General features: G+C 37.8%; 1 protein-coding gene across 7 annotated transcripts in view; it reads right to left on the bottom strand.

Annotated features, from left to right (window-relative positions):
• ripor2 (RHO family interacting cell polarization regulator 2) overlaps nt 1-27,192 on the bottom strand; it is a 77,681-nt gene that overhangs the window by 14,047 nt on the left and 36,442 nt on the right. For all 7 annotated transcript variants that reach the window (XM_028461515.1, XM_028461512.1, XM_028461510.1 and 4 more), the window contains exons 2-6: nt 10,898-11,018; nt 7,675-7,830; nt 7,478-7,556; nt 6,928-6,951; nt 6,200-6,253 (exon numbers count right to left, since the gene is read on the bottom strand). In XM_028461515.1, coding sequence (XP_028317316.1) covers nt 6,200-6,253; nt 6,928-6,951; nt 7,478-7,556; nt 7,675-7,830; nt 10,898-10,992 — 408 coding nt within the window. In that variant the 5' untranslated portion in view covers nt 10,993-11,018. The remainder of the gene's footprint in view (nt 1-6,199; nt 6,254-6,927; nt 6,952-7,477; nt 7,557-7,674; nt 7,831-10,897; nt 11,019-27,192) is intronic.

Genomic DNA, 27,192 nt, shown 5'->3' with positions numbered 1-27,192 from the left:
AACAGGATACCTAAAATTCGGAGACAAATTTCACCATAGGGCTACATTGTACATGACATTACATTAGTATGTTTGCAGGAGTAGGGGGTACATGGCTTCACGTTAAATGCCTGAAGAGGGATGGGAGCGTATTTGATAAATTAAAATTCAGAGTAAATATTAAAGATTTGTCCCAAAATAGTACAAATATGATTGCTGCTGCTGCTGCCGAGTCACTCGCTGACTCATTCCCTGATTACACAATCTACAAACAGCCTGTTTTCAGCGTCCTGTCTGGTTAAATTTTCAGCATCCTAAAGTCACGTGTGATCCGAGCTAAAACAAAACACCGTCAGTAACGCTCATCAAAGAAAAGTATCGCTGCTTATCTGACGAGTGCGCTGAAATATTGATGCCCTGCCCTCTGTGTGGCTCTCGTTAAGGGAGAAGTAGGAGTAAATGGGCCTCTCCTGACGTCCTCACAGTCTCTCCAAGTGTTTGTGTAATGTTCATGTTTCTGAAAGTAGACATGGTAATAAATATGAAGTGAAGATGTGCTTAATGTGTGCCTATGTTTCTTCTTAAAAGGATGCGTTGTACCATATATATCATGTTGTAATTCCTTATTTCAAACAGTTCCGCCCTCAGCCCCTCTGTCTGTCTGTGCTGCACAGAGCCAGCTTTAAAACAACATCCAACCTCAAGTGTTATTCTCAGATCTGTGATGGAGGTGGAGTTAGTCTAAGACTGACATCCTACCAGATTATAGTTTACAACAAAACAGGAGTGTCAGAGCAAACAATGCAAAGGAAAAGTCAGAAGAAACGCTCACTGAGCTAAATCACGTGTATCAAACTCAAGGCCTGAGTAAAGTAAAAATGACTGAGAAAATAATTTATCTAAATAATTTAGCTGTTGATATCTCAATATGGTTGTGAAGTGGCATAAAATATCTGGGGGGAACTTCAGCTCAGGAATTTTGACAATATTTTAAAGAATGAATAGAAACTTTTAATTCAAATTAACCAGAAATCAGTGTTATCATATCCAAACATAAATATTGGCATCTGTTCAAAATAATGAAAAAGATTTATTTGGAGGTAGAACTTCAAGTGGAGTTGAACAATATTTGAAGGGGTTTCCAATTTTTCCATGCATGTGTAGCACAATGGAAGTCATTTTTACTCTTGAATTGTTAGAACAAACCTAGTTTTTCCAAGAATCATGCTCAATCCTCAAAATATTTTTGACAAAACGTTCCCAAATTGAACAAACATTGTCACTACTTTTCACCTATTGCTTGGATATTGTCAGTGTCTTATATCTACATACATGTTTTTATACCATTTATACATGGAAATGCAAAGCAGCACTTATGTTGAAATTGTTCAATTCCCCACCTCTGCGGCCCACTTGAGATCAAACTTGTCCGTATTTGGCAACTGAACTAAAATCATGTGCGAGTTACAGCAGTGATGTATCCAAACAGAATGAGTGGACGAGAACAAATCCCTCAGTCGAGGATAACTGAGGGACTGACTGGTGCTGATAATCAGCCAACATTCTTCTCAATCACTAATCATATCATTTTCAGCTAATGGGGCTGAATTTTGTCCCTCAATTACAATCGGCTCTCTCTCTCCCTCTCTCTCACTGCCTTGGAGGAATTGTCCTTTTGAAGGTCAGCCAAGCTCCGCTCCAGACGGTGGCCGTCAGCATAATGCTGCGCCTCGGGCTCATTTCAACCCAGAAACTGGAGAAACATGAAAGGCAAAACACAAACAAAGCAAACACAACCTCAACGCAGACAGATGGGAAGAAAAGTCGGACACGTCTCAGCAGCGAGGCACCTTCCTTTTGTCTGACGCACAGCAGCAGAAGAAGAAATGAGACGCATTGATGTTTCACTACTGAAAGCAGACACACAGGCACGTGTTCACCTCCTATTGAGACTCTCCTGGCTTTTCTCCTGCCTTTGTCCTCCTGCAAGTTCTATTGTTAAGGAACTTTGACAGGATAAAATACTGAGGGTGAAACATCCACAGGGAACAATTAAGAACCCAGTTAATAAACTTGGAGAAGCCAAGGCCTGGAATCGAACGCAAAACTTACAAACTGCTCATCCAATAAGAAACAAGAAACTGAATGTTGTGTCTTTTTGGTGTTGATGCTTCATGTGTTTGGGAGCAAACTGAAACTGGAACTAGAAGTAAAGCAATAAAAATGCAGAAGTTGTTCAGACATGTTTAAAAAAAAAAAAAAAAAAAAATACATAAAATATTTTTTTTAGTTGATAACAGCTGGGATTATCATCAGATTAACCATCTTCCATTGAACTTCACCAGTGGTTCACAACCTTTTTTGGATCGTGACTCCATTTTGATATCACAAATTTCTGGCAAACCCAAAGACTTTTTTTTCCCTTCTCGAATTCGTTTTTGATCATGTTTGTGATATTGTGTTTCAAATAGAGAGTAGCCAGGATTAGTGTACAAAGTCACAAGATTTTATTCACCAGTATATATTTACATTTGAGAAAGTGAAAGTATAACATAGTTGTTTAAAATTGCGTGTTGTGTTTTAATTTGAAAAATAATAACGTTTAAAAACAACATTTTTTTTTTTCAGTAATTATCATTTTTGTTTATCAATTACAAGACATTTCATGCGACCCTACATGGGGTCATGAACCCAATGTTGAAAAAAACTGAACTATACCATCTTATCCAATTCTTTCACTCACTCACATACAAGCACGAACACACGCACACACTCAATCAAAAATAAAAACCCAACTCCGCCCACTGGTCACATCTGTTTCAACACGCAATTAAAAACACAAAAACCCTCTTAATTACCTCTTAACAGATGTTACAACATATTAAATGTAAATTTATTCCAAATTAAGTCCTTTTCCAGACTGTGATGAATGAATGTAGTTGAGTTAACGACAAACCAAGGCCCATCACAGCTCACAGACCAGGACGGATTATTATGGCACACCCTTTATTGCTTATCATGGGGATAACATAGTGTGAGTAAAATCACTACATTTTGTCCTTTTCATCCCATCTTAAAAATAAATCCAATAGTAAAGATGTAAATGTAGTTATATTCTCTCATCGAAATGTGTTTTTAACTATCACTGCGAGGGATTACATGAGTGATTTCAAACTGAAGGGTTAGGGTATGAATATTTAGATAAAGGCAGCAATCCTCTTGGGTCAGGGCCATTATCCTTGATTGTAGGTTAATAGTATACATGCAGACACACACATGCTCTGCTCAAGTGTAAGTGATTGTAAGCAGATTAAAACAGACCCAACCAACAGCATCAGGAACAGATTCTTCTCCAGAGGACTGTGGGCGTGTTAGTGTCAAAATATAGATTTTAGTGAAAAGCAGAGATGACAGAAATGTGCTGATATTGAAAATTGTGTGTGGTTAACAAAAAGTCACACTCCCACAGGGAAGGTAAGGGAGGGAGAACTTGGCAACCGTTGCTCTCACTGTCAATCTCTGTCACTCATCTCTGTAATGATGCCCTGCTGATACCAAGGGCACCAACACACACACGCACACACACACACTACAGACCGTGTCCCATGCAGGACATAATATGGCCTTGCACTGTCCCACCTGCTTCCTCCACGTGTGCCAATTACTGCTCAGACATCTGCAGGCAGCCCAGGAACAAAAGAGCGGGCTGATGTGTGAGTCACCAAACCAATAACCTGCTGATGGATGATAGTTAAACCATTCCCCATGCCAGCTGTCCTGCACCAAGACACACGCTGAACAAACACATGCCCACTAACGGAGCCCAACGCTGCTGAAACAATGACACTGTGACAAGTTCTTACTGCTGCACGTGGGTTTCAGTGTCTACATGTAGAAATGCACGACTCACGATTCCCTGTAAATTAATACATATTTTTAATTTAAGGTAAAGTTGTGTTTTTTAGAAAGTAATCCATGACAGATCTACAAACTTTTATTATTCCGTTGTGTTCACATTCCATCCGTGGGCGACCGTGGCTCAGGTGGTAGTGGGTCGTCTTCTGATTGAGAAGTTGGGGGTTCGATCCCAGTACCTGACTATGTGTTGAAGTGTCCTTGGGCAAGACACTGAACCCTAAGTTGCTCCCAGTGGTCGACTAGCGCCTTGCATGGCAGTCCTGTCCCACTGGTGTGTGAATGTGTGAGTGAATGGGTGAGTGAGCTGATATGTAAAGCGCTTTGAGACTGCTTCAGTGTGGTGATAAAGTGCTATATAAATCAAGTCCATTTACCATTTTACCATCCTTTACTTTAGTTAGCGTTCCCAGTCTGTTTTGACACAAAAAAAACATTAACAGCACCAAATTTTACATTATCACTATTTTTTAGCTGTAAACAAACCAGAGACCAAACTAAGACATCGTCAATGTGTGTGTGGGTTCTCACATAGGGGTGGGACGATACACTGAGTTCACGACACGATACGTTATGATACAATAGCCAATAATATATATTAATATTTTTTTTTTTTTTTGAAAGAAATGTTTTAGTTTTTAAAATGAAGTCTGAAAAATAACCATGCTCTTGTTTGACTTTAACCCTAGACATCTTTACGTACTTACTCTGGGTATGACCTTTTCAACTCAACAGTAATGTAACAAAATAAAAACAAACCTTAACAATCATATCAAGATATTTTGTTGCACAATATATCGTTCCACTTTCACTTATTATCCATTCATCTCCTATGAAGGTCATATTTGACCAGGAACACCACTGGTGTAAAAAATGTGACTGGACCACTCTACAGTCAATGATAATGGTCATCATTACTTTTATATGTATATAAACCCATTTCATGTGACGTATGCATACTAAATTAGGTGCATGTGCGCACAGGCTCGGTGCAAAACAACTAGAGAACTGCATTGTGCTAGCATCGGCGTGCGATTGAAACACTTTTTTTCATATGAAAACAACACAATGCCATTGTGTTGTAGTGTAGGAGTACCAACAATCCAGGACTTAAATTTTACAACATACCGGCTGGTGGGCACCCTTTCCAGAAGAACAGGCGAGACTTATGGCTGCGTGCTATCAAACAGAGGCTGACAGCTGACATATCTGACACACTTATGTTTGTCCACATTGAAATGGGTTTATTGAACACACAGTGTGAAGGATATCTTGGGGCAATCAAATGTAAAACACAAACTTAATGACAGTTTTAAGTTGTAAATCGGTCAGATTTGTTGTTGTGGTCTGAAATAGTGATACAGGAAACCTTTACAAACACGTGACTCAAGGTTTCTCACGTTATGACAAAACATCTGCAGCAAAGTTTCTCCTAATCATTCCTTTGGATGCGTGAGTGCATAGAAAGAGTTAAAAGCTCCTCCGGACTTCAAAGGCTCAGCTTTGGGGTAACCATGGTTACCTTTGGAGCGACTCTATTGTTTGGACGTGTGTATTCTGACTCCCTGCTGTCAAGTCTGATTTGATGCACAGCAAGGAAAAACATTTTGGAACGACAATTGATGAAAAGGTGAAAGAAAAAGCACTTTGACCTGGAAAGACATGGTGGGGATTAAAGCCTCCAGATGGAAACTTGTAAGGAGACTACGAAAAGATGAATTAAAAACAAAAAACACTTAACTGCCCATCCTATGAGGAAAGTTTTTTCTTTGGCAGTTAAATCAGCAAGAATATATCAACAAGGAAAGTAGGAGGTTGGTTAGGAAGCAAGTCCAGAGACTGGAAAAGGTCAATAATGAATGAAAAGTGCTAAAGATCATGAATTTAAATATATATAAAAAAACTCCAATATACATTTATATATTTAAAATACCAGCAGCTAGTTTAATTGATGGGAACAAGCGGCACACTTTCATCCATAGGTTCCTTTACATTCCCAGCTCTTCATGCTAACTAATGAGCCATGCTAGGTCTGTAATAAAATCAGCTTCAGATTTTTAATGCTTCAACAAACAAGATATGACATGTTAATAAAGGAGCTTCTGACGTGCTGACGACAGACTGATAGACGTTCACTACTTTAGTGGATTCAGACTGAGTTTATGAAAGGGAACGTATTGAGCTCAGGTGAAAGGAGCTAATTAGCCACGAGCTAACAGCCCTCGAAGCGCTCAGACAATTTGTTTGGTACGGACAAAATAACAACCACCCTTTAAACCCATTCACATCACACAGCAGTGCTTACCTTACTGATGTGGAACTCCAGGCGTCTCATGTACCTCTCAATGGCTTTGATTTGCTGCAGTAAAACAAACACATCACATGAATCGAATGGTAAAGTAACTAAAGTTTACTCATATTAGCAAGGGACACTTGAATAAAATGTTTTTTGAATCATCTTTTTAAAATTAAGCTCAATTTTAAATAAGAAAAACAACAACAACAATAGGTAGTCAACAGAAATGACTGCTATATGCTCAGTACAAAGTACAGAACAGCGAGAACATGAGTAGTTTTGTGTTGTGTTGATCTAGAAAGGGATCATAATCCACTTTTCGCAGTTTAGAAGTTTTATTTAGTCACATTTGATTTCATGCTGATTGGCTGTATTTGTTAAAAAGGTGACCAGTTAATATTCTATAAATTATGACATGTACAAAATTGGACAAAACACCTCCTAAAAGGATGATAACAGCTTACAGCATATTTTAGAAGTGACATTTGTATTTATTTACAACAGCAAATAGTTGATAACTGTCCATAAACTGTAAACCGTCCTCTCTCTTGTCATCTTTTTCTCCTCATTATTGGCTTTATTCCGCCTCTTCATTCCCTCCTTCTTTCCTCTACCTCTATCGCTTTTCACTTCCTGCCTTTCAACTCTTTCCAGCTTCAAAGCCTCACTCGATGGACAGCAAACTCAAAGCACTTTTCTGTGCTAGTTACAGCAGACCCTCCCCTCCATCAACGCACCTTGTCAAGATCGTACAGCACTCCCTGGAGAGAAATACACACACACACACAAACACAAATAACGGGACACACACACACACACACAAAGAAAAAAAAACACAGTTAGTGAAAGTAGCTCAGCTGTGAACAAAGTATAACAGTGTATAGGAAATCATTGTTAATGTGTTGGACAGGCTTTGAATGGGAAGCACATGTGACTGTGACACTTTGAATTATACAATGACTTAAAAAATTCTATCAATTTATAAAAGTGGTCTTTAATTAGCAAATGTATTCATTTATAACTACAAAAAATTGAAATAAGACACTGCAGAAAAGATTTACGGGGTTTGTTTCTCAATGACTGATGCGTTGTAAAATTAAATATAGAAAATAAAACTAAAGAATAATGCATAAGTTAAAGAAACACTTAGATATAAGGTTGTTTTTGTTGTGCAGATGCCGTTGTCAATCAGAAACCTTTATTTACAACACGTGTGTGAAGCAACTTTGTCATTAAATGAGTTGCAAGTAAATGAGAAAAATGAAGTTTTTAAATGTTGTTTCTTACCAGCCGTGAGTTTCTTTTCATGTCCTTCATCAGTGACATGAGTTTGTCCAGCTCTGTTTGATGGACTTCCAAATACTCGCTAAAAGACAGCAAGAGAAGCACAAAAATGATACATAAAGTTATTTTTTTTTTCCTTCTTTAAAGGATCTCTTCTGATCTGATCAACTGTATTAGTTGAAAACCAGTCAGTGACTCACTCCAGGCCTTGTTTGAGAGCAGCGTAAACTTCCTCCAGTCTTTTGGGCTGTGGTTCTCTGGAGCTGCTGCTTCCTTTGTGGCCTGACAGGTGAGGCTTCTTGGGCTTCGACTGAGGCTTCTTCTGCACAGCAGAGTTACCCATGAAGGAGTTGCACCTGCAGCCACAAAAATACCTCTTTACCAACTTTTATTTAAACAGGTGTTTTTTTAAGGCAGTGGCTATCCATACGGTTGCCGTATTAATATACCGACATTCTATCCGTACGCAGCTCCCCTATTTGGTCAATTTAGGTCACGTGATAGGTCAGTCATTGGCCAGTTTAGGCCACGCCTAACCCTAAAAATTGTTGCGATATTGGGTTATAACCTAACCCTAACCCGCTACGTACGTGTACTTCGGTAAACGTACCAATAGCACAGGGGGTTGTCTGTACGGCAACCGCACGAATAGACACTCGAGGGCTCAACATTCTTTGAATGCTGTGGATTTTTAAAAAACATTTTTAAATGTTTAAAACGTATTAAACAGAAGAAAGGCAGAATGAATGTGGATGGGAATCACTCTTGTAATATTTAAAACACTATAACAATATTAAATAATAACATTCAGATGCATAGTTTAAGATATCACATTAGAAGAGCAGCTAAATTGTAAGTTGACATTAAAACAACTTGGTAGTCGTCCATTACATCTGTAAGTAGCTCCAGTTTATCAACAAAGACAGAGAGCAACTCCTATTGTTTCTGATTAGTTTAATGACATGTGCTCATTCCATCTCCATTCTCTATTTCTACTAAGCAGTGTACATTTTGACTTAGTTTTAGTCACAGTCTTTGGACTAAAATGCAACTTAGTTTTAGTCAAAATGTAGCTATCAGGACTGTATTAGTTGTAGTCTAATTCTAATCAACTACTGGTAAATGACCAATAGAAAGTAATCGTAAGATGATTGTGTCTTACGTACGCAAACACAATCATCTTACTTCCTATTGGATCATCTACTGGTGTGTCTCGTCTTTCACGCAACAAAAATACCGTAGTTTTGATCGGATCCCTTCCAAGAAAAACCTTAGTTCTGCTTGGATTTCGTCCCACGTGAATATTACTGTTTCATTTTAAAATTAGTTCATGAAAATATAAATATACTTTGATATTGTTTTCAGCCACTTTCTTTTTTTAAGTAGTCTTGTTATTGTCACTTAAAAAAATGTACTACGAAAACATGATGGAAATTATGTCGAAAGCTAATGAAAATTAAGGCAAACATTATGATGAAAATTATGACTAATTGCCAAAAGTATGACAAAAATGCCTATGTCTTAGTAGCAATGTTATTATGTTGAAAAATGGTTACGTCAACATAATAACACTGCTACAAAGACATAATCACGTCTGTCTGTATTTTCATCTTACGTCAACCCTTTTTTGTGTATAGTCACTTTACCACTCAGAGTATATTTAAACAGATTTAGTGACAAGTACCATTTCTGTATTCATAATCGGATAATGCCAGAGTCACTTCAGGGACCTGGCAACAGCACACTGACAAGATAGGATGTGCCACGTCTTGCAGCAGCTCAAATCGAGCTGTACAGGAGCAATAAATGTAGGCCAACCCTGAATGAGAACGCTGACTTGCCTTAGGAATCACTGTGTTATGACAGCCGCACACAGAAACTCACATGTATATAAGTGTGTGGGATACAGTGAAGACTTGTAATTGTGAATATAAGCTACGAAGCAAGCATAAGCACACATGCATTGCACTCCGAAGTGGAATTTCCCTGTTTAAAAATCCTGGCAGATCCTCACACAGTCAGTCACACTTCACTGGTTTCAGTATCTCTGCAGCTTTTCACCACACTCATTATTATGACCATAGCTTCTCTCCAGCTCCCCCCCCCACACACACACACACACACACACACACACACACACAATTCCAATTCCAACCCCGATTAAACCATCCCCTGCCTGAGCTGAGATAAGAGGAAACATGTTTTCACTTAAAGGGACTTACAGATTTTAAATTGTACTTTCTTTGCAACTATAAAAAAGCTTGATTCACAATGGAAATCTCTCTTTGCTTAATTTCAATTATGAATGAAAGCAATTAGGAAGCGGCGTTGTCTAAGTGCTCATTTCATCGAGCGATGAACATCATACCATGGGGATCCAGTTTCTGCTGTGGTTCACTAATCGTGACAGTTGGCTGGAGATTACGGAGTCACTGATTTCTTTCTGTCCTAATAACGGGAGTTTATTGGAAGGATGTGTTACAGTGAATAAGAAGCAGCTCTGGGTAAAATCAGTCTCCAGCAGTCATAAACCTGAAGAAACTAAGAAGATGGATCATGAGGGAAAAGGCCTGGAAGGATTGGACATTATTATTTTTTTGAATTGTCGTACAGACAAAACCATTAGCAGGGACAGATGTTCGACTGATTTATTCCTCATTTTGTTTTGTATTTATCACTTCTACATATAAACAACAACCCAAAAAAAAAAACACTGAATCTGCAAAGGATTCAGTCACAAAGTCATTTTACCTGTAAGTTTTCACTTTGCAAAATCCTGCCACAGGCTGTATTGGATACCATGAAAGACCATTGTGCATGAAGCGTTTATCACAGTGGTTCCCAACCTTTTTCGGGTCGTGAACCCATTTTTATATCACAAATTTCTGGCATCGCCAGAGACTTTTTTTCTCTCTAGAACTAGTTTTTAGTTTGTTATATTGTGTTACAAATACAGAGTAGCCAGGATTAGTGCACAAAGTCACAAGTGACCAGATGCTCCACTTTAAGTGTTTTTATAGTGCATTTTATTTGAACTACATTTACATTTGAGAAAGTTTAAGTATAAAATACAGTTGTTTGATATTTATTGCGTGTGTGATGTGTTCATTTGAAAAAGAATACTATTTTTAAACATTTAGAAATACAATTTTAATCAGTGAAAGTTTTTTTTTTAACCAATTATGAGACATTTCAGGCGACCCCACATGGGGTAATGACCCCAAGGCTGAAAAAGACTGGTTTACCACAATAATGAAGGAAAATGTTTCTGTTAACCTACTAACAAATATCTTTAACACTTTGATCACTAAAGTGTGTTTTACTTATTAACTGAAATTCAAATATGATGTTAGTAAAGCAACATTCATGATTTGAAATTCAGAGATGATGGATGGACGATCAGATGTGATGAACCCTGTTTACCGTGAGCGTCGCTCCTGTAATGTGCTGAATCCTGCAAAAGACTGACTCCGTATGATGCCGTTGGGCCCACCGGGGGAGTGGGTTCCGGCCGCCATGATCTCCGGGACGCGGGACGACACTCCTGCAAAGAAGGAGAAGAAGAAAAAAAGATTGAGTGAGTGAGAGGGTCAGTCATACATCACAACACTGTGTGAGCATCTTATGGGCCTGGTTGACGAGGTGAACAGGAGGGCAGCTTTAGCGTTGTGCAACGCTGCTCAAAGTGAGCACTGTTAGCAGTCTGCTATGATGGAGGTGGATGAGCAACATTCAGTGCCTGCGCTGACATGTCTCAACTCTTCCGGTCCATCTGTCACTGCCGTGCCACAAACATACCTCCACCATGACTCCTCAGACATTCATCACACTGCATGACCTCTGTCACTCTCAGAGGCAAAGGGGTGTTAAGTTTGTGCAAACTTAACTCCTGAACTGAACTCACGGCGTACGACAAATGTCTGACAGCAAACAACGCATAAAAAGCACAAATCAATAAAGGTGGCAAAAGTACTAGTCTTCAGTACTTAAGTAAAAGTATAGATACTGCAATAAAATCAAGGAAAACAAATGTCCCTTTAATAATAAGACAGGGTTCTTAAACCAGAAATTCCATATCTTTTAATCTTTTAAGAACTTGTAGAATACTGGTAGATGGAAACAAGTTCAATCTGTTACCTTTGAACACCTGGAGAATTTAGTACTCATTATAGATAAAAAAATAAATAAAATAAAATGTTTCAAGATTAAAAAAAAAAAAAATACAAATGCTCAATTAAACCGAGAGCAGCTTTGAGTTTAACATTTTTTAAAACTTTAAAATGTTAACCATAAAAGTAAGGGACCTGCCTCACAGAAAAAAGCTCAAATTACCAATTTTTTTTAAATTTAGTCACATGAGAATCATGTTCTCTAGGTTTCTGTAATGCAGACGTGCCCTTTTTGGTCTCCTCCAGTTTTTGCGGTTTTTCGTCTTTTTACGTCGTGATGTCATCTTCAAAGGTTTTAAAAGTAACAAGCTCATTTTTAAAATGTAAGGAGTAGAAAATATAGATTTTTGTTTAAAAAGTAAGGACTAAAAGGAAAAAGTCACCAAAAAAAAAATAAAAATATTCAAGTAAAGTACAGATACCAGAAAAAACTACTTAAGTACAATAAAAAAGTCACTACCTTAAAATGTATCGCTCAAGCACATAATCATATATATTTAAAGCTAATTCAGATTGTTGGACTGCTTCATCACATCTTACATAACCAAGTTTTCCAAAAAGTGTCTGTGTGAGTCTTAAAAAACCCATTTGTCATTCTCAGCAGTATTTAATCAAGATTCTACAAATCGCACCAGCCTTTTTAGAACATTTTATAACGACTTAAACCCCTGTGTCTATATTTATCAGCAGCAGTCTGACAGATTTCAACCTTTTCATCAAGCTGGAGATGTGAAATGCAGCATGACTCACGTGGGCACTTGGGGAGCAGGCAGAAAATAGACTAAGTCCAATAATAGCATTAGCTAAAGATCTAGCAGAGATCAATGTCCCAAAGGGAAGAATGCTGAATCACTTTTTAAACCAAGAGAATAAGAGCGAGCCTGCAATCACTGTTTGGCATTTGAACAGAATGAGAAGCATAGACGATATATGAAGTAGGGTTGAAAAATACCAGACGAGTTAATTCTACATGTCTCAAAAAAGAAAAAGTAGTTACAGTATTGCAAAAAGAGCTGAGGAGAAAATGTAGTGTGGAGATATTCATGTTGATAAATGGGTAAAAACAAATGCTTCTCACCGTCAAGCAAAAGAGAAAAACTTTTCACTAAAATTACCAACTTTCAGAAACAATCCAACCAAACAAAAAACAAAAAGACTTTTTCTATTTGTTTGTGTCACGTCCTGATTGTGGAGTCTTGTACTTGAATGTGCACTGTATTATTAACACTAATCCAACCATTTTACACACACACACACACACACACACACACACACACACACACACACACACACATGCTCATCCTTTCATGTCTCAAGCGATTGAACCTGTAACTTGATAACATCTCTCTGGTCTTGTGTGGCAGACAAATAACCAAACAAAGCCTTTACACAGGGTCCGAGGAAAGCCTAGATCCTTGTTTTGCGATGTGGGGACAATAAGTGGGAGACTGATACCGCGCTGGCTATTATTAGCAGCTAGCTCATTTTAACACAAGAGGACAGTGATGACCGTGACTCAGAGAATTAATCATTTGAACCGGCCATGGATAACGGTTCAGATGACGGTTCAGCAAGAGCACGAGCTACAGATTTTTTTATTCACACCACCAGGATGCTTGCAAAACATAGGGACTAAAAAATTATTTCAAAATAAAAGCACTTCAATTTGTAACTCTAAATAACATTTCAATTTGGAGATAATTACCATTTACATTATAAATAATAACCTGGACATCCATAACTCCTCTTGAAAATAGTTTCAATAAATGTTGTCATGCCCTTTATTATACAGTAAACTAAAATAATGTATTGCACATTGACAGTGACAAAAAGGGGTAGAAGTCAACCAAATAAGTCAAGTAAAAGATTAGCATTGCATTTAGTCTCTACAAACGATGGAGCTTTCAAATGGCTTGACATTGTGGTTTGTATCAAGTTGCAAAAGCGTTAGAAAACCTTTCAAAAGAGCTACAATTCTCCTTCTCTGAAGCATTATGGTCCATTAGATCCACATGCTCTCTCTGATTTTCTGACTCACGCTCCTAAAATAAGCAGTGGGTGGAACATGATTGCACATCTTGTTACCTAATTGTCACAATTAGCCAGACACAAGACCAGTACAATTCAGTCATTTACAGAAGATCCACTGTCAAAAGAGGCAAAGCTAGAAAATAAAAAAAGAAGTAAACGGCTACCTTTCAACAACCCCATGTTGCTAAATAACACATGTCCAATTTCAGACAAGAGATTATGATTTTCACAAAGTTGCGAATGATCTTCAAAAGGTTAATTTTGATTTTTTTTAGATTTGCAAACATAAAAGCAGGGCCCTTGTGATACTTTAAGCACGAGGTGCCCTGAAATGGCACCACAGGATAAACTGGTTCGTAGTGGTCACGTGTTCAATGGTTCTGCTTTTAAACCTTTTGTTGTCTCACTTAGAAGCAGAACTCACCAAGCTTTGGGCTTTAATTCACCAACTAATAACAAGATCTTAAGTCCTGCTAGTTTTACAACACTGATGATAGGTTTCTATGATATACCTTGCTTTAATATTGGCATGCAAATACTGTATTTAGTTGTAAGAAATGTGGAGGGTTAAACATAATTGTAATTTAATATTTACTTAATGAGAAAACACATTTTTATACGAAATTTGTGTTCTTTTTGTCCTTGGACCCTATGGTTTAGATCACACAAGCAAACTCAAGGTCTGGAGACTAAATCTGGCCCTTTGGACCATCCAATTTGGCCTGCAGGAGAAATTATCATCTAAATTACTAAATTCAGTTTTACAACCCCTGGCAAAAATTATGGAATCACCAGTCTTGGAGGATGTTCATTCAGTTGTTTCATTTTGTAGAAAATAAATAAATATATCACACACATGCCACAAAACTAAAGTCATTTCAAATGGCAACGTTCTGGCTTTAAGAAACACTAAAAGAAATAAAGAAAAAAGATTTTGAATGTCAATAACAATTGCTTTCTGAGATCAAACAGAGGGAAAAAAATGATGGAATCACCCTGTAAGTTTCCATTTCCTGCATCAGATTAAACCTGCTCATTAGTCTGCAGTTAAAAAGGAATGCGCACACCTTGGAGAGCTGTTGCACAAAGCAGATTGACATGAATCATGGCTCCAACATGAGAGGTGTCAGTTGAAACAAACTTCTTAAAGAAGGTAAATCATCACGGAATGTTGCCAAAAGATGTTGGTTGTTCACAGTCAGCCGTGTCCAAAATCTGGACCAAGTACAAACAACATGGGAAGGCTGTAAAAGGAAAGCATTCTGGTAGACCAAGGAAGACATCAAAGCGTCAAGACAGAAAACTTAAAGCAATATGTCTTGAAAATCGGAGTCAACGTCTGTGACCAAACTGTAAGAAACCGCCTAAAGGGAATGGGATTCAAAAGAAGAAGGTTACAATGGGCTACGGAAAAGCAATCATGGACTGTGGATGACTGGATGAAAGTCATATTCAGTGATGAATCGCGAATCTGCATTGGGCAAGGTGATGATGCTGGAACATTTGTTTGGTGCCGTTCCAATGAAATTTATGAAGATGACTGCCTGAAGAAAACATGTAAATGTCCACAGTCATTGAAGGTATGGGGCTGCATGTCAGGTAAAGCCACTGGGGAGATGGCAGTCATTACATCTTCAATAAATGTACAAGTTTATGTTTACATTTTGGACACTTTTCATATTCCCTCAATTCAAAGGATGTTTGGGGATGATGACATCATTTATCAAGATGATAATGCATCTTGACATAGAGCAAAAACTCTGAAAACTATCCTTGAAGAAAAACACATAGGGTCCAGATCTCAATCCAATTGAAAATCTGAGGTGGAAATTGAAGAAAATGGTCCATGACAAGGCTCCATCCTGCAAAGCTGATCTGGCAACAGCAATCAGAGAAAGTTGGAGTGCTGTTTGTTAAGTCCATGCCTCAGAGACTGCAAGCTGTTATAAAAGCCAGAGGTGGTGCAACAAAGTACTAGTGCTGTGTTGTAGTGTTTTTTTTTTGTCTGTTTTTCATGATTCCATATCTTTTTCCTCAGAATTGAGTGATTCCATAAATTCACCCTCTGCTTGAGGGTGTTTACCACTTGCTGTTTACCACCATTTTTTTCTTGATTTCTTTCAGTGTTTGTTAAAGCCAGAAAGTTGCCATTTTAAATGACTTCAGTTTTGTGTCATGTCTGTGATCTACTTATTTTCTACAAAGTTAAACAACTGAACGATTCCATAATTTCTGCCAGGGGTTGTAGATACCTCAGCCTTTCTAAATACATTCCATGAAACTCCACAATATTAGAAAGATCACAATTTTCCCATGCTTTTATGTTTTATCCCAAGACTCCGGTCAGTTTAAATCTCAAATTGTTCAACGGAATCAATTTTCCTGAAATTGTTTCTCATAATTTCCTGAAATTAAATAAAAAATAGTCATAAAATCAATGAAATAGAAAATAGAAAATCCTGCAGGGACTGATATCTGTCACTTATTGCTTGGATATTGTCGGCGCCTTACATACTTTATGTATCATTTATACGTCTAAGTGCAAACTTGGGGAAATTATTGTTGAAATTACTAATTTTCCAGCCTAAAATCTGCAGCCCACTTAAGATAAAACTACTTTATATTTGGCCCCTGAACTATAATGAGATTGACACTCCTGGTTAAGATATGTTATACGTTTAACTGTATCATTTCAGCACTTATGGCTGACAGTGTATGTAAGTCTGCTTCTCAGTGCTGGTTGCCATTGTCTGGATTACAGTATTTGGGTCTGACCTCAAATGAACTCATCTGGAATAACTGTAGTTTTTGTCACTTCTACTTAAGACAACATTTTGAGAATTGTTTGTTCTTTTCATTTGGCTTTTGTTCTCTCTTTACCATCCAGTCTCTGCAAAATGCCAGATGGATAATTTTGTTTCCACTGGTTTCAAAATGTTTTGTACTTTCTCTCATGCCAAATCGTGCAGAAACGTTTTATTCTTTCTCATCTTTTTGATAAATTTACTGTATTATAATAAAAGACTTATGTCTATAAAGAAAAAAAAAAAGGAAATAGTGGCTGACTCCCATATGTGGCAATGCTCTCACAGAGGACAGCTGGTATGACTGGTATGCTAAACATTCAGACTGGTATTGAAGCTTCTGGGTTTTCACAAAACCTTTCCGAGCACTGGTCGGCCCCTATTGAAACAGTGTCTCCCACGGTTTCACAGCATGAATACACACGTGCACGTCTTGTGAAATAATTGAGTTGAATCCTAGTAACATTTCCTCTGCACATGACAGAGTTGACGTTTGTCTCCTCGGACTAACTACGCCCACTTGAAATGAGCTCTGGTTCAGTGCCAGCCTTTTGAATACAGCTGCCAGCCAGTCCTTTCACTAGTCTGAAACACCTTCGCCCCTTTACTGTGTGTGTGTGTGTGTGTGTGTGTGTGTGTGTGTGTGTGTGTGTGTGTAGTATTATTTTGGTGGAATGTGTGCGAAGCAGGTTGATCGAGTGTGTGCACGCTGTGGATTGGCAAAGAAAGGGCAATTAGTAAAGGAGAAGTGGCAGCAGAAGAGGACTGGACACCCGTGTAATATCACTGGGCTGTTAGCTGCCCAAGCTCCGTGTGCATTAATCCATTAGTCTGGTCCCTTGACAGCGAGAGAGTGGGAGTGCTCTGAGTGCAGGGCTGATGAGGGATTGATCGATAAGTGAACATTTTAAAAAAAATAATGAAACAGAACCATTGATCTGAGCCAAAAGAGTCACAACAGAAAAATCTCTGGAGCTGAAACTTTACCAAGTAGGAATTATATATAAAACACTAATGTAAACATGACAAAAAAAAAAACAGATCTTCTGTAAAACAGTTAGCTCGAAATAGGCTTTTTTCCACTTTGAAAACAAGAAATAAATACAGCGGAGTGAATATCTCACAACTATGTGAATGGCAGCTGTAGCCTGAGGCCAAACATTTCCAGTTCATCTCTGTATTGCTACAGTTGTACACTCGTTCCCTTTCTTCACATGCCATGAGGGAATTTATTCAAATGTCACAAACATGACGACTCAAAATAACGAACGTTTACACCTTTGACTTTATATTTATTACCATTTACGCCTTAAGTTATTAACAGTTTCAATAGGCCAGAAATTGACTTTTAAGTTTTTTTTTTTTACGAATGGGTAAAGTGACTTAATAGGTGTAATAGAAAATGATTTTTTTTCTTTCGTCAAAAGATGTGCAAGTATATCACCTCACATGCACACTTTTATAGGCAGGGTAATTAGATAGTTCTCTATCTCATTAGCTGGCAGTAGGCAGCACAATAAGGCAATAATGTGGTGCTGCTGTGCTGTAAATTGTTTGATGTGCCAAAGGAGAACATATGCCTAAGCATTAAGTCTCCCCTCACTCCTGTATGTGAAATATTTAGAAGATTGGAGCTCTAGGATCAGCTCTTACTGCATGCAATTAAAAATAATGAAGAAAAAAAGAGAGATATACCACACTGGTACTTTCTTACTGAGGTTTTGCTTTTATTTGTTTCTTTGGTTTCCAGAAAGGCTGTTGTCTAAAAAAAATGTTAACAATTTCCTGTTGTTTATAAAACTGTAAACTTGACTAAATGAAGAAAAACTTAAGGTTCTGTGCCGCTGTCGAGGACAAGTGTGTGGGAATACAAAGAGTGTACACAAAGAATGAGCTTAGACCAAGAAAGATCAATTGCATGCATATTTTCTGGTAAATAGCAACGTAAGCCTATATAAATTATTTTGCAGAAACAGACCCTGAAGTGTCAAAGACTTGCACCGACAAGAGTCACATCTGCAGTTAAACTTTTATGCAGAATAAAAAACCACACATATATAAATGTTTCTCAATTTACTTCCCTTTTGTTTGCACTGAGCACACAATTAACTCTAAAAATACTTCCAGTGTTTAGGTGTGTGCACGCGCACATGCATTTGTGTGTAACAGCACCAGCCCGCAGCAAAAAACAAGAGAGGGTCTAATTCTTAATGCCTGTATAAATTAACTTCACCATGGCAACCGCTGGTAAAATGGGATAAAGAGTGTTACATAAAACAACAGTTATGAGAAAAATGCCAAAAAAGTAGGGCACCCAACCTTGTGTTACAAGGCCAAAGCTCCTTAAGTGCCAAAGAATAGATGAGAAGAATAGGTTTGATCACTTACAGATGCATCCACGTTGTCAAAGAAAGTGTGAGTGAGTTGTGCTTTGTTGCGTCCTTCATTCTATTTTTAAGTGCTTTGTGGTTGAAACGTGAGAATGAGGAGAAACAGAAGGAAAAAGCAGTCAGGAGAAAAACAGGAAAAAGCTAAAAGCAAGTTATAAGAAAGCACATGATGTAGATGAGGAAAGGATGTAAAACTTATTGTAAAATTACAATATGTGGTGGAAGGACTGTAGTGTAGCTTTCACATTAAGAAATGTTTTCTATCGAGAATAAATAAAAGGTTAAGTGTATTCTTTATAGACTTGATTTAGTTGGTAACTGTTTGGCTTTGAGACAACATAAGAATATATTAGTGTTGTCAAAAAACATTCACGCCCAATATAAGGCAGGTCACAAGTGGTCATAATTTTCTGGCTGACTGGTGAAACACATTTGCCTTTTTGTCACCCTAACCAAGATGATGATTTCAAATTACAATGAAAAAAGTACTGACGAATAGGAGTGTGACGATATCTCAATACGGCGATATATATCGTGATATTTTTCCGCACAATCGATTATCGATATGCTCCTGCTCAGTATCAATTTTTTGAAAAATAAATTTTTCAAAACCTTTTCTGCTTTTTCACTAAAATGTGCAGGTAGGTCTTCACAGAAATGTTGTCACTGTTTGTTGAAGGAACCAATATATTGTTTACTGGAATATTGACTATAATGGTGTCACTGGTAAGAAAGACCCTATTTTTCATTTACAAAAAGCACTATTGGAGATACTTATTCATTTACATTGATATATTGACACTTATTTACAGAAATGTTGCACTAAAATAGTGTCACTGTTCATAGGATACTTTTTCAATTTATTGTCTTTCAGAGATATAAAATTATTTTTTTTATTTTTTCACTTAATCTTTTTTTTTCTTGTTATGTCATACATCAGCGGTTCTCAACTGGTCTCACCCTGGGACCCACATTTTACCATAGTCATTAAATCGCGACCCACTTTTTTTTTTAAATTCAACCAACCAAATGTAGTTTTTCAAAAATAGCTGTTGAAAACACACTTATATTTTACACTTATATTTTATTATTATTGTTTAAAAACGTAAATCTATACATTTTCCTGTGCAACATACAGTTCACAGCATGCCTGTCAAAAAAGTGTCCTTCAAAATAAAAGACAAGTCCAATATGAGAGATATTTAGTGTTTATTTATTTTTTGACCAGCTGTCCGCGACCCACCCAGTAAAGGTCCGCGACCCACTTTTGGGGCCCAACCCACCAGTTGAGAATCGCTGTCATAGATTGTCGTAGATTAATTTCTGACCAATTGATCGATGATTGCAGTATCGTCATATTGTGAGATAGTCGTTATCATGAGCTGTGTATCGCATATCGTATCGTATCGTGAGGTACCCAGAAGTTCCCACCCCTACTGACAAGTGGGTTAAAGTCAAGATGATCAAAATCGTATCGCCTTCAGATTTTGTACAATTTAGCCATATTAGTTCTTTTAACACTGAACTATACAGTAATTATTTGGAGTGTTGACTTTACAGAGCCTTAAAATTTGCTTAAATAACAACATGTAACTAGCTTTGTTTGTTGGTTTGAGTGTCAGGTACACTAGCACAAATATAATCTCATGTTCTGAAATTTTACAGAATATAAAGACTTAGTGGGTACCTGTTTATGATTAAAGTCATTATAACTTCATTTGTCGTTTCTTGAATTAACATGCTCACCTTAAGGTGAAGATCCAAATTTGCGCAAAGTTACACAAACTGGCAATCCTTCAGAGCACACAAACTCACACAATCACACACGCAAACGGTGTAGCTAATGAAAGTTCCTTTCAGCACACGTTCAAAAACATAAGTCCACACCTCTACACAGCGGAGAGCTCTGGCAGGATATTGCTTTCCAATCAAAACTGGGGATTTGCCATTTAAAGCTGCTTTTACAAGGAGGAAAATGAGTTTAACAACAGAGAAACTCATTATCCCCAGAGCTGCTGAGGAGTGGGTTTCTCTAGGAAAACATCACACTAGAAAAGACTTGAACAGAGTTTTGTTGAACAAAAGTTAAGACACAGTGAAATGTATATCACTTTGTAAAACTGGCAATATAACAAAGCAACATAAAAGTAGAAGTAAAAAAAGTTAACAAAAGAAAAACATTTTTTTTGTTGTTGATAGATTTGATATTTCATAGCCTTTTGAAGCTTACAGCTCCACCAAGCTTTTTACTCTCCTTTTGGTTTTCGGATGAACAGATGTCGTTCCTTTTGTACCTTTTAGTCCTTTGCACCACTGATTAACATATTACACACTGAGAGGAAAAATATATAAGTAACATGTCCTTCTGACAGTCAGGAATCCAAAAAGGTCTTTGAACATGAGGATGTGAAACGCTGTCAGGACAAATCACTCTATCGTCCGCTTTGGTTTCAGGAGTCCAATGACATGAAGAACGCACGAGCTGACGCAAAAGAAAAAAAAATAAACAACGGAGAAATTTCATCACTGTTTGTGAGGCACTGGCTCTGTATGCAGCGTGTGCACCTCGGTTACATAAAGCATCAGTCAGTTCTTCCTGCTGACTAAACCTTTCAACAGTCGCTCCATTGAGAAGCCACAGTCCGAACTGAATTGAATAACAATCGATGAAAGGAAATCAAGATTTTGCTTTGATGAAAAGATGGTTTTACTTAGAAGTGAAAAGGCAGGTAAATGTGTGACCTACAGAACACTTTAGGGAGACAACTCCCCCAATCTCAAGGAATGCATGAAACAAAATTAAATGTAGGCATTTAACCTCTTTCAGAAAGAACAATATCACTACTAGGATTTGGCTTTAATCAAAAGCCACTCCCACTTTTTAAGTGTTGCTGCCTCACAGGTATATACAGTTGTATTTCAACTGAATATCCTCAAAGTGTTCTGGTTTTGTCGCACAATCTAAATACAATATCTGAAAGCTAATTTTCTTGCACCCTCTACACCAAGTGTCAAACTCAAGGTCAGGGGCCAAATCTGGCCCCAATTCAGCCCGCAGGATAACGTAAAAATGAGAGCGCAAACATGACTCATTGTGTAAATCACCAACTGATTGATTGTAGATATCTCAGTCCCTCCAAATACACACATTCAATGACACTGCACATTTTTTTTTGCCAGGTCTCACAGTTTTCCCATGCTTATCACATGATGGCAGTCATTTTTAATCTTAAATTGATGTAAATATGGTACTCTTAATTTCCCCAAATTATATAAAAATTGGTCACAAAATTAGGGAAGTCCCGATACAACTGTTTCACTTTGGATATGATACTGATATTGCAGCCTTGCGTATCGGCCTGTACCCATATGGATCCGATACGATATCAGCACATACTTTTATTACTTATTTTGTAGTGTGGAATGTTAGAAAAGACTTGATCAAGTGATGTTACTCAAACAGAGAACAATAGTCAACACCAGTAGGTTACTATGTTGGAGTGTGAACCACAGTCACCTATGGATAGGAGTGCTGGAGCGGAAAATTTTACCTGAAAGCTTACATCGGTGATTTTAGATGCAGTCCGATAAAATCCGATATTCGTTTTCTGGCTGATATCGGACCGATAACCGATATCAATATCGGATCGGGACCCCTTTACACAAAATGAAGGAAATTTAAGATCCTACAGTGACTGATATCTGTCACTTATTGCTTGGATATTATCGTACTTTAAATACTATTATACATGGAAGTGCCACCTAGGGCACATGAATGATAAAATTGCTAATTTTTCCCACCTATAATCTGCAGGAAAAAATGAGTTTGACACCCCTGATCAACAGGCTGTGATTGGCTCGAGGCTCATGACCTTGACGTGAAAGAGGTCGAGTGTTTCTGTGCATGCACTTGAGTTTCCATCCTTGGTTTAAAGACGCTGATTATACTTTTATTTGGTCGTTTTTGTGCGTCATTCAGGCGAGAAGAGACACACGCAGGAAAAAGAAAAAGTGACACATCCATTAAAAATAAATTCTAAAAAATAGGAAATCTCAATAAATGACTTGCACACTCAGGGAGAACATGCAAACTGTGCACATAAAAACCAAGGTGGAAACCCATACAAGCGTGCGTGAGCAGCGTTAACCAACATTGGCCAAGCTTAAAAGATGCCCCTTTAGGCCGTTTCTGTATAAATAATCGAGCATTTCAAAACCCTGACCCAAATAGTCAGATGAGTTTCATCCTCACATGCTAGTCGATTAATTGAAAAGCCAACCAAGGCTTTCTCACGTCATTAAACTAAACCAGACTACAACCATAACAAGAATCAGCCGATGGTGAGAGTCAGTCATCTGATGCAGCCAAACAGTTTGTTTATCACATGATTGTCCAAGCAGATCACAAACAGCAACACACACACACACACACACACTTTTATAGCTTGTCGTGTGTCAAAGGAGACTAAGTGCATCCCAGGTCGATAGGCGTCTAAACTAAACTTGCATTATACCACTGACATCTGACATTTCCTGAGCATTAAAAACCCTGAATGTGTGTGTGTGTGTGTGTGTGTGTGTATGGGTTCATATTTCCCCACGTTGTGATTATGACCAATCTAATTATAGGTCACCATTGGTGAGGCGGAGGAAAATTAAGGTCAGGAGTGAATTTAAATTCAAATAGTCGCCGCTAACATTTCATCTGAAGAGCATGGTGTGTAATCACTAGTGTGAACTGTAAACCACACTATTAAAGGCAGCATCCAGATTAAAATTCACATGGATTAATTTTCATGAAAATAGTACAGTACATTCCAGGAGCTTAGAGACAACACACACAAGCAGTGAAGTACTGTAACTACTATATGAAAGTTGAATACATTATGACACCATTTTGCATTGACTGGTTTAACTTGCTCTTGTACATTACTACGGTATATATACGTATATATATATATGATTGACTTTAAGACTAGAGATGGTAGTTTCTGCCACACTAGCATACTAACTTCTGCTTCTTGGCTTTTTTGATATTTACAGTACACTCATAACCATCAAATAACCCCAACTCCTGTTCCGTAGATTGGATTACATCTATATTAGATCACCTGATAGGTCAAATTTCTTAAAAGAAAAAAAAAAATCATAATTGTTAAAGAAAAATTGAATTGAAAGAACAGCCATTTTTTGGCTAGACACTTACTGCTAATACTGCTATCACACAGTGAGTGGCGTCATTACTATTATTTCAGTGGCACCACCACGAATAAGAGGAATAGAATTAATCCAATGCTTTTACTTTCGTCTAGTAGTTTCTAAAATACAACCTTGTAAAAATGAGTTTTTAAAACCAACCAAATAGAAAAACATGTCTTATTATTAGTACATATGCCAATATGTAATCTGGGCATCTATGGCAGAATTAGCAAAATATTAAAAGAGGGAAATGCAAATAGATTAATTTAGCACAGGCAATGGGATTTACTAAACATAGAACTGAAATGTGGTCGCTTTTTTTTTCACATTTATACAGCGGGTCTTAATTGTCAGCTTTACTCAAAGGGGGCTGCAGTTATTTTTGGATTGAATGAATAAAACATGATTAATTATTTTCTTATCAGCTTCTTCTTCTTCATCTCGTTGTATCAGAGACTAATAATGGCGAGACTCAAGGTGGAGTTCCGATACAGCTCTTTGGTTGGGGAACTGGGGGATTTCGAGATGCTCTGGGCAACCGGGAGGGGGGCTAGTATCAGGACTCTGATGGAATTTCTTCTTCTTCTAAACTTATTTTGACATTTGACTCCCCCAAAGCATTCACTTTCACACAGATTTCCCCTGGTTATAATCAGATTTGTTTGCTAGATGTTTATTTTGCTTCTTTCACTAATACCTCCAAAATTTCAAGATAGGGTCTTGGAGGCACACTGCACTCCCACTTAAGCCCTTGTTTAAAAAACGCAGTCCACACTAAATTCTCCAGTGTGTGCAATCTATTTGCTTTGGCACCTATTTAGAAAATTCACCTAATTGGGATCTTGGTGAATCAGGCTCTCTAATAACCTTAAAAAGCCTAAAATCTCTTTAAAGCAAACAAAGCAAGTGAAAGGATGTCCTATAATCTTGGCCTCATCATCTATCGTTTTGCATCTTTCCTCTTCACGCTGATGTGTGTATTGCTCTAATATCTCACTGACATTTTAGGTCAGCACGAAACCCAATTTTTCTTATTTGCTCCACTTCTTTGATTTGTCCGATCTGTGTGACTCTGATTGGATAAGACCACCTACACTGCAGTGCTGGAATGCAGTGTCCCGACAAACAGGATTAAGATGGTTATTTCAGCTCCATTTGTTGTTTTTAGTGGGAAAGGACGTGAGTCTTCTTACTATAGCCACAACTGTGGTAAAATAAGCTCAGAGCAGCATGCAGATATGTGTGAATATTACCACAGTGAGGTTCTCAGCTCTTTAGGAGGTCTGACAGAGTTGCAGAAGAGAGATATTTATTCGGAATTATTAGTGACACAAATAAGCTTTAACAGGTGAAGGTCTCCAAAATTGTCCGTTCGTTGGTAAACTCTACTCCTGCCGGTTAGACATCTCACATTTTATTCCAAAGAATCTTAATCCATCAGTGCAGAAATCCCAATCACGAGCCACTAAATGCATTCACATGTAAAGATAAATCATGTAGGACAGCGGCTCTTCAGGACCAAACTTGCACAGCTTATCATGAGGATGAAACGCATGCAGAAAGACGCCATCTTTGGACGACTTAACTGAGACACCAATTTCACATTTGTAATGAGTAGGGATGTAACGATTAATCGTAAGGCAGTTAAAAATCGATTCATAGGTATCACGGTTCACATCGATACTCTGAAAATTGAATCGCAGTACTTTTTTTAAACAGCAGAGGGCGCAATATATATATTTATCCTTCTTGTCCAAAAGTGTAGGTGGCGGGCGGAAACTGCTACTACTTTCTTTCTGGTTGCCTTCTACTCTTAAACATGTTCATAAATGATTCCTTACCCCTTTAGCACCGAAAGAATATCTGTAATATTTTTTTCAAGTCCAACTGTTAAGGCACAAAATACATTTTCAGTTGCACTTTTAAAAAGAAAAAGAACTATTATGTAGTTTTGCATTGTTTACTATAGAACCAGAATTTATATTAATAGGCTCCTTCATTTGTATTATTCCTTTATTTATTTCATTCAAGATGTATTTTTAGTTAAATTGCATTGTTTTGAATAGTTTATCAAGTGATTCTTTTGACAATGAAAAATAAAAGGAAAATAGTACAGTATTTTCTAGCTTTTTTCCCCCCCAAAAATAAAAGAATATTTTTCAGTCATCATTTGTCTACGGTCCCATTTTGAAAAATAAATCGTGAGAGAATCGTATCATGAACCCAGTATCATGAATCGAATCGTATCGGGAGTTGAGTGAATCGTTACATCCCTCGTAATGAGTCTTATTAGATAAAAGGAATGGGTCTCAATGCAAAGTGATGGCAGTGGTTCAAAGATGTATGAACAAATCATGACCCACATTTAACAACAACCCTGTGCTGAGTGGGTTTATTTGTGTCAATGTACAAACATTAGTACCAATTCTCTCACACAGTGAAGGCTATTAACAATCAGATTTCATGGTGAATTTCTCCTGCATTTATTCTGCCAGCAGCCTTGACAAAACGATTACCACCGTGTTAGCAAGCGAAGAAGCGAACAATTCATCAGACAACTGTGGAAAAGAAACACTGAGATGAAAGAGTGCATTAAAGGAGAATGTGTCCACAGTTACACAACCTCAACTAAAGTGAGGTTTGAAGGCTAGCTGAACACATTAAAGAACCCGAACACAATCTGCTCTATGGTGTTTCATCGCACATGTTTAGAGGGTTTAGAATACGAAAAAACAAATGACAGCTGGAAGGAACAAAAGTAGAATGAATCTGCATCAGATGCAAAAACAAACAGACAAAGCAGCAGATTCACAGATTGCACCGTCATCGAGTGAGTCTCCATCACATGAACTCATTCACCTGACCTCACACTGGCTCACTCTCTCTACTCACAGCTGTTCACATAACTCACATCTGTACCATTGATTTTTTTCATTCATTGGTCATGAAAGTGCGTCAGCGTTTTTTGAGCCAAAGATGAGGCAGGTCGAAGAGAGACCAAGGGTGTACTCACACTGGCAACCAGGGCCGTTCCTAACCAGCTCTGTGCATGTGTGAAACCATGGGGGGCCATTGTCTGGCCTGCGTAGGTGTGAACTGCACCGCAGGGGGGGGAAACGGCCTGA

This window comes from Gouania willdenowi, chromosome 11 (assembly GCF_900634775.1).
Source record: "Gouania willdenowi chromosome 11, fGouWil2.1, whole genome shotgun sequence".
In the NCBI taxonomy this organism is placed as follows: domain Eukaryota; kingdom Metazoa; phylum Chordata; class Actinopteri; order Blenniiformes; family Gobiesocidae; genus Gouania; species Gouania willdenowi.
The sequence above is the reverse complement of the archived record's forward strand: the minus strand, read 5'-3'. Positions and strand labels throughout refer to the sequence as shown.